Genomic DNA, 12,212 nt, shown 5'->3' with positions numbered 1-12,212 from the left:
AACACGAAATCAAATCACTAATTCAAAGAGATACATACATCCCTATCTTCAATACCACATTATTTACAATAGCCAAGATATGGAAACAACCTAAATGTCCATCAGTAGATGAATGAATAGAGTATGTGATTGGTACGTACACACACACACACACACACACACACACACACACACGAAGACTATTCAGCCATAAAGAATGAAATTTTGCCACTTACAATAACATGGATGGATCCTGAGAATATTATGCTAGGGGCACCTGGGTGGCTCAGTCAGTTGAGCGTCTGACTTTGGCTCAGGTCATGATCTCATAGTTCAAGAGTTTGAGCCCAGCTTCAGGCTCTGTGCTGACAGCTCAGAGCCTAGAACCTGCTTTAGATTCTGTGTCTCCCTCTCTCTCTGTCCCTCCCCTGCTCATGCTCTGTCTGTCTTTGTCTCTCTCAAAAATAAACATCTAAAATTATTTTTAGAAAGAGAGAATATTATGCTAAGTGAAATAAGTCAGGCAGAGAAAGACAAATACCCTATGATTTCACTCATATGTGGAATCCAAGAAAAAACCAAAATAATATAAAAACAAACTCAGATACAGAGAAGAGATTGATGGTTACCAGAGGGAAAGGGGTTGGGCAAGATGGGCAAAGGGGGTCAACTGAATGGTGATGGATGGTAACTAGGCTTTGGTGGTGATCATTTTGTAGTACATACAGATGTCCAATTATGTTGTACACCTAAAAGTTAAAGTTATATACCAATTTGACCTCAATAAAAACACAAGAAGTGAAGTTAGGGTATAGGGGGAAATCTAAAATATAAGGGAAAGGTAAGAAAGAATCAATGAAAGGCTGTCCCTCTTTGTGGGGTGAACAGCTAAAAGGAAAAAAATCCCAGGTAGTAGGAGATATTTGGTGTTAATTTAAAATTACTTGTAATCCTGCAAATAAATCCTTTCTTCCCCTTCAATAAAATCTACTACATACATGAATGCCTCAAGTGAATATAATACATGAGTAAATTGAATAAAAGGCTAGGTTTCACACTTGGGTGAATGCTGTTTGGAACAGAGACACAACATGTGCAGCATGGCAAGATGATAAGCAATCTTCCTATTTTCTACTGTAAAATGAACTTAGTAGAAATTCAGCAAACAGTAGGTACTCAGAACCAGAGGTCATTGTGAATATGTACCTCTATCCCCAGCAGGGAAACCCCCAGCTAACATGAAGAATATGTGGAAATCAGAGATAATGTCAGTTAAGAATTCAGTATAATGTCTGGCATATAGCAGACATTAAATAAAATGTTGATTAAATGAAAATATAAACTACTATTCGTCAATAAGTCTAACAGGTTCTTGTAACATATTTATACATATCTGTAGCAAATATATTTTGGAAAGGAATAATCCATGAGTAAAGGTATACATGAGGACATTCCTTAATGCCTAAACCTGCCTCTATATAAAGTATTTTGTGAAAGGTATTTGGCTTAATGCCAAGGAGATTCCTAGACAAACTATTTCTTTGCTGTCTCAGGAACAGCTGAAACTTCTGAGCTTGTTACCTGAGTAGCAGATCTAGCTTAACAGAAACAGTTAACAGGAAGGCCTAGCTAGTCCTTTGAAGGAAAGATGGTAATCAAGACCATTTCACTCCCACTTTGGGACTTAATTGTGAGTTAACTCAAAAGGGCAATTCAGTGATGGTACTTTATTTTATGCACACATATTTTCTGCCCTGTTACCTGCATCATAAGTAAATAATAGGGGGACAGTGAAAGTAAATGAGGTACACTTAGGATCTTTAGAGCTGGAAGAACTCTTAGAAATCACCTACCCTGATATCTGATGGATAAGAAAACTGATGTCTACTGCCTTGCTCAAAATCTCAGAGTTGGTTAGTGTAGGTCCCATTGAAGCCTAGAGTTAAGTGTTCCCTTCCCTAATATCAAGGTAGTTGTCTTTTTTTTTTTTTTTTACCGTAGCTTGCACTAGGAAGCTAGTACTACTATTTTCTTATATTTATGTAGTTATTTTATAATTTAAAATTATTTTTGATGTCTGTTACCTCATTTAATCCCAACAACTCCTTGAAGGAGATTAACATCCCCATTTTAGAGATGAGTAAATGGAGGCTTGAAAAAGTTAAATAACTCATCCAAAAGGGAATGCAACCTCTAAATGATAGAGCTGTTACTGGGACTTTGCTCTTCATACTTCAAGATTCCATTACAATACGTCTACAACTCAGCTACTTTCTGAAGCTTTTCCAACACCTGGATTCTAAGATCTATGAAACTGTGGCCAGTCCTTATAGTGAACAATCAGTATGCCCAAGGGTCCTGGCACTGGCCTAGACTTCCAAACATCAGTACTTTCTTTTCACATAGATCATAAGCTATTTAGAAACCTAGATGTGAACACTGCAAATGGTTAAAAAAAAGAGCTAACAAGAAAAACAGGCAAAGAAAAAAAATGTAGTTGATGATAAGTCTTTGACAATCATTTTGCATTTTGTCTTTAGAGCACTTCTGATTTAAACAAGCTCTGTGACACAATCAAGGAATTGCACTCACTAGGAGGTGATACATCTCTAGAGTATTTACTTGAGTCTACGTAGTCTGTTTTCTCATTCCAAAATATTCAACACAATATAAATGCTTGAGTCTCCAGTGTGAGTGCTTATTAATTTATTAGGAATGAATGTTAAATATATAACTTTCTTTAGCCATATCAAAGACTAATGTAAATTTGAGGGATGGCCTCAAAGGCAAGCTCTAAATGTAATGTCCAAGTCTATGCTTATGAGAATAGAACTCACATTATAGAGAAATGCTAAAAAAAAGTTGAGGGACTATAAAAATACAGGGCAAAATCCAAGATGCCAGAGGATCCTAGGCAAGGGATTTGATTTTGAAGGATCTGTAAAAGACTTGCATAATAGTATAAACCCATGTTTATTAAAGCAGCTCTGGAATAAAAACAAGTCCTTTAAAAGGAAATGTGGGTAATTCCAATAGCTCCTACTGAGCTTTTATAAGGAAAAGCAAAGCCATTTTCTTTAAACATGGATGTGAGAATCATCATTTTGGTAAGAAGCACAAACTATGTTTTAGAGCCTGAATGAGGGTCACTCACAAAACTGCCAGTCCTCAAAATAGTTCAGTCACACTGACAGCAAGAGTTTCCAAGATACATTCATTCCTCTAAAAACTGAAATCTGAGAACAACATTAAGATCAAGCAGTTTATGTTAAATACATGTTTGGATATATTACTTAAGTCAAACTTCTTGGGTGCCCAAATATGTTTCCACATTTAAAGACAATGTGCCCAATACTAACTGTAATTTGTATTCTATTCCTTAAAAAGAACTTTAAGCATGTATCTAGTTTTTTATACAAATTTCTCTGGACACTTTTTAAATGTCTTGCCACCATTTCAGAATTCCCTCCTACCTTATAAATTCCAATAGCTCATTGTTTCTACCTCTTATCATATTCTGTAATTGTACTATTCATGTGTCTTTCCTACTAGGTTGTGAGTAGCTGGAGGAGTGGGGCTTAAACATTTTAAAATTTTTTCCATAAAACCTAGTAATTGCTCAAAGAATAGCTTCTGAATTTAGAAAATCAAAACAGATTGTCGCAATTTTCTCATCCAAGTCACACTTGTACTCATTAAAAGCCTCTACTCTGCTAAATTTGGGAAAAGAAAGGTTTCAGGAACAGGTATTGGCCTCTACCGTGTGTCAGGTGCAACCCTAAGCTTTTTACATGTGTCATCTTGTTTAATCATTAACAGCCTTATGGAATAGGTATTTTAATATCCAAGTTTTATAGACAAGAAAAGGTTCAGAAGCTTGACTAAAGTCCAGGCAGCTGGTTAGTTGCAGAGCTGTGATTTAATTCAAGCCCAGGTTCTATCTGGCTTTAAAGCCCATGATCTCTCCACTATAGTACACTGCCTCCATTGTGTAATAGCAAAGAAGCCTTTAAAAAGGCTTCACATTCTTTGTGAAGAAGATAAATGAAAGAAAAAAACCCTCAAAGTCAGCTATTATCCAATCTTCAAATCCTTCCTAAATTCACTACTTACTGTGATTTGGGGAACTCTTTTAAGCAAATATTTTATACCAACAGACTCTCCCTGCCTCCTTTCCAATCCTAAGAGATACCTGGTCTAAGAATATTTGGCAAGAGACTTGAAGACTAATCCAAAAAAGCTTGGTTGTCGGCCATTTTTCTTAACAGAAACTTAATGTCATTACTCTATTCAAAAACTGTGATCGTTCTAGTCACTGAAGAATCTCATCTATATAGTTTTCTTAGTTCTGAGTGAGACTGTATTTGGGCTGGAAATGAAAAGCCAAGCCAATTATCATCAGATATTCCAACATTCAATTTTTAAAGTGTAAAATCAAAGATATCCTACCTAGTTTATTTGTGTATTTACATCCAATTAAGTAAAATAAATGTTGCAGGCTGGCGATTGATTTGTCAGCCTGGCTTTTGGTCCCAAGGCATTCAAGCTTTTAGCATAACTGAAACCCACATGAATAACACTAGGCATGGAGTCAAACCTAATTACTTGATGGGGGGCAGGGTGTGCAAAAGCAAGAAAGGAGAGTGGATGTAAGCAAACTAGATTTTCCTGCTTTAAGTCATCACTTCTTTTAAATAAAATTTTTCATAAAAAGTTTGACTCAGAATTTATAGAACAGAATACTTAAAATCAAGAATTATGGTAACAGGATTCTTTTCCTCAGATCTATTCCTTTGAACAAAATCAATGTCTGAGTCATGTGGCTATTCAGATATATGAGAACTGAAAGACTCTATTTTTTCAATGAAAATCTATGCATATTGTTTTAATGAAGTATTCCTAAAGGAAAGAGGAGGTACAGGCTATAAAGCAGTTTCTTTTCTTTTTTTTTTTTTTCAACGTTTATTTATTTTTGGGACAGAGAGAGACAGAGCATGAACGGGGGAGGGGCAGAGAGCGAGGGAGACACAGAATCGGAAACAGGCTCCAGGCTCTGAGCCATCAGCCCAGAGCCTGACGCGGGGCTCAAACTCCCGGACCGCGAGATCGTGACCTGGCTGAAGTCGGACGCTTAACCGACTGGGCCACCCAGGTGCCCCTAAAGCAGTTTCTTATAAGTCTATGGAACTATAGAGATGGGGATAAATAGGAGTACAGACTACTTGCCTGGAGGTGATCACTGTGAACAGTGTGAGGAAATGCACTGTAAGGAAGAGTGGTGAGGAAATGGGGAATTTGACCCAGTAGATAGGTTATGACTCAGATTATTGCATTAAAAAAAAGGCAATCAAAACCTTTAGAATTAGTGATATAAAAATAAAATTAGAGAAAGTGAATATAAAATAATCCTGAGACCCATTATAAGAGCTTCCTTTTGTTCAATGAGAGCTAGAGAAAGTCTATAAAACTAAGTCCTATTAAGAGAATAATTTGTTTAATCTGCTCTTCTAACATAAAGCCAAACAATGGTTTTGTAAAAGGCTCTAGTAAGTCTTCAGGTAGGAACAGATACATACAAACACACCCACTGCAAATGTGTGTATTGACAGTGGTACAGTATGCGACACCTGATAAGTCTTCCAGTTTACTTCATGCACTAGTAGAGAAAACCTAATGTAACCAGAAATACTTCAGATATTTTTAGTCATGCTTTAAGTTGAAGGACAAATTTTAAGATATTAATGTAGCTTAGTGAGACCACATGTGAGTCCACAAAGGAGTGCTATCTCTTTGGTAGCAAACTACAAAGACATGTGTGACATATCTTTGCCCAGGGAACCAACTGGAGTCTCAGGGCTTGAGACTCAGATTGAGGCTGGTCACTAGGTAATCCTGCTAGTAACTGGCCATGCTGCCTGACACTCAGGACCCCAACAATGAAAATAGGTGCATATCATCCATCTTTACTGCCGTGCCTGGCAACCATGACAAGCTGGCACAACATGGTCCGTTGCTCCAGGTGTGTGTAACAAAATCATCAATAACGAACATAAAGAACACTTTGAGGGCCACATTCCCAGGGTTGGCCAAAGGCCAATCATGGTTCCCTTGGAGACTGGCAAGGAGTAAGCAACCAGATGTACTATGCTATTTCTTACTTCATAATCCATCCCCTATCTCTTGATCAAGGTCTTTTTAACAACAAAATAGTCCTAGTTATTTGGACTTCTGCAATTAGTACAGCATTTATACATGAGGTGCAGTAAGGATAACAGAAGCATACCTAATATTGCAGAAGCCAGTGAAGGGTGTAAATAGGATTCTTTTAATGTATAAGACAATTTCAAGCATCTTTATGTTGATGTGCCTGTTTAATTATCTGTTTACTTCCTTATTCTATGACTACTTGAACTTTGTGATAAACTTACAGTGTCATTTAATGTAATAATGGAATTAAATCTAATTCTTCCTCAGGCTAATCACTCTCCATTGGTATCATATCCTTTGGAGGTTTTAATTCAGTTTCCCAATACATATGACTATCACATGATTTATTTATATCAGGTAGTTGAATTTCACTAACAATACTGGTATTACACCATATCACAATATGGTTATGATGCAGTTAGGTTTGGTCACAAAATAAATCAGGAAGTATCACTGAAGTGTTTACTAAACCTTCCTAGAAGAACTGCTCTTTGCCCACATATTAGATATTATTATGGACAAGTGTTGTCACCAGTGAGGATGATTCTGTCATTTCTAGGTTCCATGTTAGCTAAGGACAAAGTCAATCATTTGTCTCACTTCACAGTATTATATAGTTATAGGTTCCCATTGACTGCTGTGCAGCAAGGCCATCTCCCTCTCCTGATGAGAGATCATTTGATGGGTATCATTTGATATTATTCCTACTAGCTCATCTTATTTTGGTCCATCCCTTTAGTCAAGATAGGTTAGAGATCAGCAATGTAATTTCAATTTCACTCAAAAAATTTCCATAAGTTTGGCATCTGTATGTGTCTCAAAGATGCTCTCCCTGAGCTTCCATAGCTAAAAATGGAAGGCCATTATATTGCCCCATGGTTACTGGGGGGCCTCCATTTGTATTAAGATCATTAGCAGGCCCTGTTGTGTCAGATATATGCTCTTTCCCAGTGTTAAGTGATAGCATTCTCTAGCATTATGTATTGGGTTTGTGTGGCCATATTATCAAGGCTTTATCATCCTTCCAAGTGGATTCCCATTTTTCCCTCCTCCTAGAAGATGATCCCTTCCAATGTGTCTATTTCAAAGAATAAATTATTTTCTTCTGAAAGTCAGTCTTCATCAAAAGTTAATTCAGCTTCTTCCATTATACCTAGGCCAGCTTCTATTTCACCTACAGCTCTCTTTCATTTCACCAGCCAATGTTCACTCCAACACACACCTTGTTGGTACTGAGTATTAACTGCTTAAAGTATGGTTAGGGTATGTGCACCAAACCACAAAATTCTGGGTATCTCATGCTTGAGTCAAGTTTATTGTGGTCACTCCCAAATTCAATTTAGTCTGAACACACCATAAGGTTTTCCATAATCTTCCTTGTCTCGGGTTAGGGTTGTTCCCAGTGTGGACACAAATCTACCATGTAATGCCTAATATGTTAATTTTGTTCACAATCCATTGATACTTTTGTTTAAAAGCTTTCACTGCATGGAAACAGGGATGATATGTATTCTCACACATCATACTATGACATATCAAGCATGTGGCCACTATATACTGCCCAATATATTTGGGCATCTTGGCCATCAAAATTTATGGTTACACATTTATCAGTTTGACTGACATTATATATTATGCATTATAATAGTTCAGAGAAAAGACATTCCTGAATACTCTAATGAATTCCTAATATTCTAATGAAGGTAAGTTTCCATAACTCAGTTTCATTACCATTTATACCTGTAAAATGGGGTTAATGCAGTAAAGTATTTAGTGATAGTTATAACCATCATATGCATCAAGCTCTACCTTTAAAAAAAAAACAGGAAGTCAGGAAAACTAAATAACATGTAAATGATATCATAACACTCAAATATTTATAAGCAAAAGGGATTACCAGTCATATATTTAATCCTTTAGTCACCAAAGGATACATAGATATAGCCTACTAAGTTGTGAAAGAAGCCCTTTCCAAAGCCTTCTCTAAAAGGTGACGAGTTTTAATGTTATTCTTGACCATTTTTATAGAAGTTAATTTTCATAAAATATACTATAAACTATGAAAATTACTCAAATGAATGATGAAACCAGAGTTATATATTCAATGGAACTTATGCAACACCAGGCCATTCTTTATAAACTGTATTACTTTCTGACTGGATTTAATGCCATATTAATAGATTTATTATAGCACTCAGAATATAGGAATTCATGCCCCACCATGAACATACACAAACCAAACACTCTTGTCATTGTATCCATAACTTTTAGTATTCATACTAGATACCAATTTCTCTCCCACCTCAGAGATAAAACAGCACAATATAGAAATGTCAAATATTAACACAGTGTGAAACTATTGAATGGCTTGGCCTAGGAATTTTAAACATCCTTTTGACCACAGCTAGTAACAGGCTGAACCTGCCACCAATGTTCTATGAGGAACAGAAGTCAACTAACTTTAAACATTGAGATAATCATCACTCATTACCATATACCGGTGTCTAATTTTTATGAAGGTTTTGTAATAAGATTTCAATTTCTCATCTGTTCCTAAATTCAATGAACTTTCTTGCCATATAGAAATCTTCATTGCTCCCCCACTCCCAAATAAATTGGGTTCATTTTTGTTTCTTGGAGAAAGAGTACATGAAGTGGCCAGAATTTCATTGTCTTTGGAGGAACTTCTCAGTGCATATAGAAATATATTCTTGCCCTTACTATAATGATCAGCTGAAAACATTAAATCCCTACTGAGCATTCTGGAGAAATAGCATACCACTCTGAAGCTGTGTTGAGAATACATACTTGAGAGGGGGAGGAGTTAAATGATGGTGGCTTGCACCAGGGTGGAAGCAATGAAGTAGTGAGAAGTAACTGGATTCTGGATATACAACAAAGGTGGAACCAATGATATTTGCTGATAGAGGTTATATGGGAAGTGAGAGGTAAAAGAAGAATAAAGAATAACTCCAAGATTTCTGGTCTGGGGTCAGGAAAAGCTCTTTTGAAAAGGGAAGCAGTAATAGCATGTTTGTGTGTCCACAGTAACAGAAGACAAGGCAGAGGACATAGGATATAGACAGTCACAGACAGATGCGTAGATGTGGTGGTAGCATGGAGAGGTACTCTTTTGATCAATTTCCTCAGTGGAGTAAGATCCAAATGCCAAGTTGAGAGTAAAGTTGGAGGAGGTGTTGGCAGTTTAAGGAGAAAGGAACATGAATGATTAGTTACCTGTGAAAGCAGGGGGGAAATGCCTAAGAAAAGATAGTATGGTTGTCAGGCCACATTAAAGGCTCTCTGTTTGTGGTCATAGATTTAAAGAGAGACTAGTCTGTACTGATGTCAGTGTTTTCCTGTTACTTCAAAGTAGACACAGAGTAGGGAGGAATTAGGATTTAACCAGGGTTGGATTTTGACAGCAAGTGTAACAAATAGAGGGGCCAAAGGAACTGAAGATGTATACATGGCAATGACCATGGAAGTGAAGCTGGGTAAGAAGAGAAGGGAAGATATCAGGTGGATGAGGAACAGTTTAAAAGTGGTGGGGTTAATGGCATACAACCACCCTGTTCAATGACGCTTTTGTATTTTTGCTCTATTACTTCTATACTTTGTACCTATTTATATGTCAGTTAAAATATGATAGAAATTATGAATATGTGACTCTGTTTGGAGCCTAGCACTATATCATGCACAATTAGATATTTAAATCTGCCTTCTCATGATATTCAGCCTAGTCTCCCTTCCCAGTCCTAACCCCACATGCAAATACATGCATCCACAGGCACACACATACATGTAAAATAACAGTAGTTAACTTTGGGTGGTGATTACAGTTTTTTTGTTATATGGTGTTTGAGTGAGTTTTTTTCCCTTGTACTTTCTGATTTCTCAATTTTCTATATTGAGCATGAAACACTTTGGTAATTTAGAAAGAAATTTAAAAGAACATATATATTTATACCCATATATAATTAATTGCTGGCTGTGCTCCCTAATGAAGTGTCAGAAGATTTAATTAAGTAGGATTAAGGCCAAAGACAAATTACAAAAAATAAAAGTTGTGAGAGGATGGAAGCTGATATGCTTTTAAAAACTAGCAGTTTTCATAAAACATATGCATGGATCATTGTCTAGCAAGTGAAGTATATTAAAATGCATGACTCCAAAACTACAACTGAAAGAGTATTTTTAGATTGGAAGAAAGGACCATTACGGACCTGTTTCCTGCTTTGAGCTCTTGCATTCCGTAATCTTCGAGCAGAATAAAAGATAAAATAGCCCACAGTTGCTGCCGTAATAATAAAAAAGGACACAGAGACGAAGAAAATTGAATAGTGATTCACCCAAGGGCCATGTTTCTTCCCTACTTCGATGACCATTGTTACTTGTATGCCTCTTTGAATGGACTGTAGAATTTTTGTTCCTTTCAGATTGCCAATCATGATTGCAACAATGTCTCCTGCACCTGTAAAAGAAAAGAAATTCAGTTTTAGTTTTGGTAAGGCATTCTTAGTATAAAAATCCAATTGCTAAAGTGATTTTAAAGTATTCCCAATGAGACAATGAAAGGATACTCATTCATTCAATTAACATTTATTGGGCACCTACTATGCATATACGTTATAGGGGATATAACATACTGAGACTTGGTTATTGATCTTAAGTGACTCATAAGTTTAGTAAGGAGCTATGATATTTAACAAATACCTCCACTCTCCTCAGATTAACCACCTATAACTCAACAGTATTGAATTTGGGGTCCAATTTACCTCTTACATGAAAGCTTTCTTAAAGACAAATAGTCCCCTGGATGGTAGAGAACAGGGCTTTACATCTTAGGGAATCTGAGATTTGGGAAAGACAGAAATACTTAACTATGTATTTTCCCAATTTATAAAGTGATAGACTATCTCACAAGGTCACTACTAAAATGTACAAGAATTTATTGGGGTGCCTGGTGGCTTAGTCAGTTAAGCGTCCGACTCTTGGTTTCAGCTTAGGTCATGATCTCATGGTTTGTGGGTTCGAGCCCATGACAGTGCGCTGACAGTGCAGGGCCTACTTGGGATTCTCTCTCTCCCTCTTTTTCTGCCCCTCCCCTGCTTGCTCTCTCTCTCTCTCTCAAAAATAAACAAACTTAAAATGTACAAGAATTTACATATCAGGAGTAGTAATCTGAGATAAATGATGTCCACAAGCCCAAATGTACAATGTATATATTTATATATCTCCATGTGCACATTTTTCTATATCCTCAAAAGCAATATAAAATTTGTCCAGGGTACTCTAAGGTTTTGCATGGACCTAATCAGGTTAGCAAAGAATAGAACATGAAAAATTAATAGTACTGTATGGTTCTACTCAACACCAACTAAAGTCAAGCCTGAAATTAGACTAAGCTTATTACTTAGTCTAATAGTCTAAATCTTAATCGAGAGGCTTAAACACTTCCCTCTCTACCCCAACTATATAAATCTTGTGAAAAAAATAAAGGACAAACATTATCTTTCCCAATGTTGTGAGAACGTCAGATTACTCATGTCATTCCAATGCTTATCAAGGTTTATATTCCTTCTAGTTTATATGACCTGAGACCAATAATCTTAAGCAAAAGAATAGAGTTCTTTGAACGTTAAGAGATTACCGACCAGAGAAACCTCCCACTGATACTAGGTTAAGGTACTAATCTTGGTTAATGATCAAACTTCAATCTGGAATAAACATAACTATACACAACCCCCCACCACGCACACATACACATAAATCCCAAAGGCCCTTTAAACTAGAATTTATTTATTTATTTTTTTAAATTTTTTTTCAACGTTTATTTATTTTTGGGACAGAGAGAGACAGAGCATGAACGGGGGAGGGGCAGAGAGAAAGGGAGTCACAGAATCGGAAACAGGCTCCAGGCTCTGAGCCATCAGCCCAGAGCCTGACGCGGGGCTCGAACTCCCGGACCGCGAGATCGTGACCTGGCTGAAGTCGGACGCTTAACCGACTGCGCCACCCAGGCG

At 36.8% G+C, this 12,212-nt stretch overlaps 1 protein-coding gene across 2 annotated transcripts in view; it reads right to left on the bottom strand.

The window, feature by feature from the left end:
* RNF128 (ring finger protein 128) overlaps positions 1 to 12,212 on the bottom strand; it is a 108,978-nt gene that overhangs the window by 21,151 nt on the left and 75,615 nt on the right. For both annotated transcript variants that reach the window (XM_004000759.6, XM_004000758.6), the window contains exon 2: positions 10,413 to 10,660. In XM_004000759.6, the coding sequence (XP_004000808.1) occupies positions 10,413 to 10,660 (248 nt within the window). The remainder of the gene's footprint in view (positions 1 to 10,412; positions 10,661 to 12,212) is intronic.

Source organism: Felis catus, chromosome X (genome assembly GCF_018350175.1).
Source record: "Felis catus isolate Fca126 chromosome X, F.catus_Fca126_mat1.0, whole genome shotgun sequence".
NCBI lineage: Eukaryota > Metazoa > Chordata > Mammalia > Carnivora > Felidae > Felis > Felis catus.
This window is presented reverse-complemented; position numbering and strand designations above follow the sequence as displayed.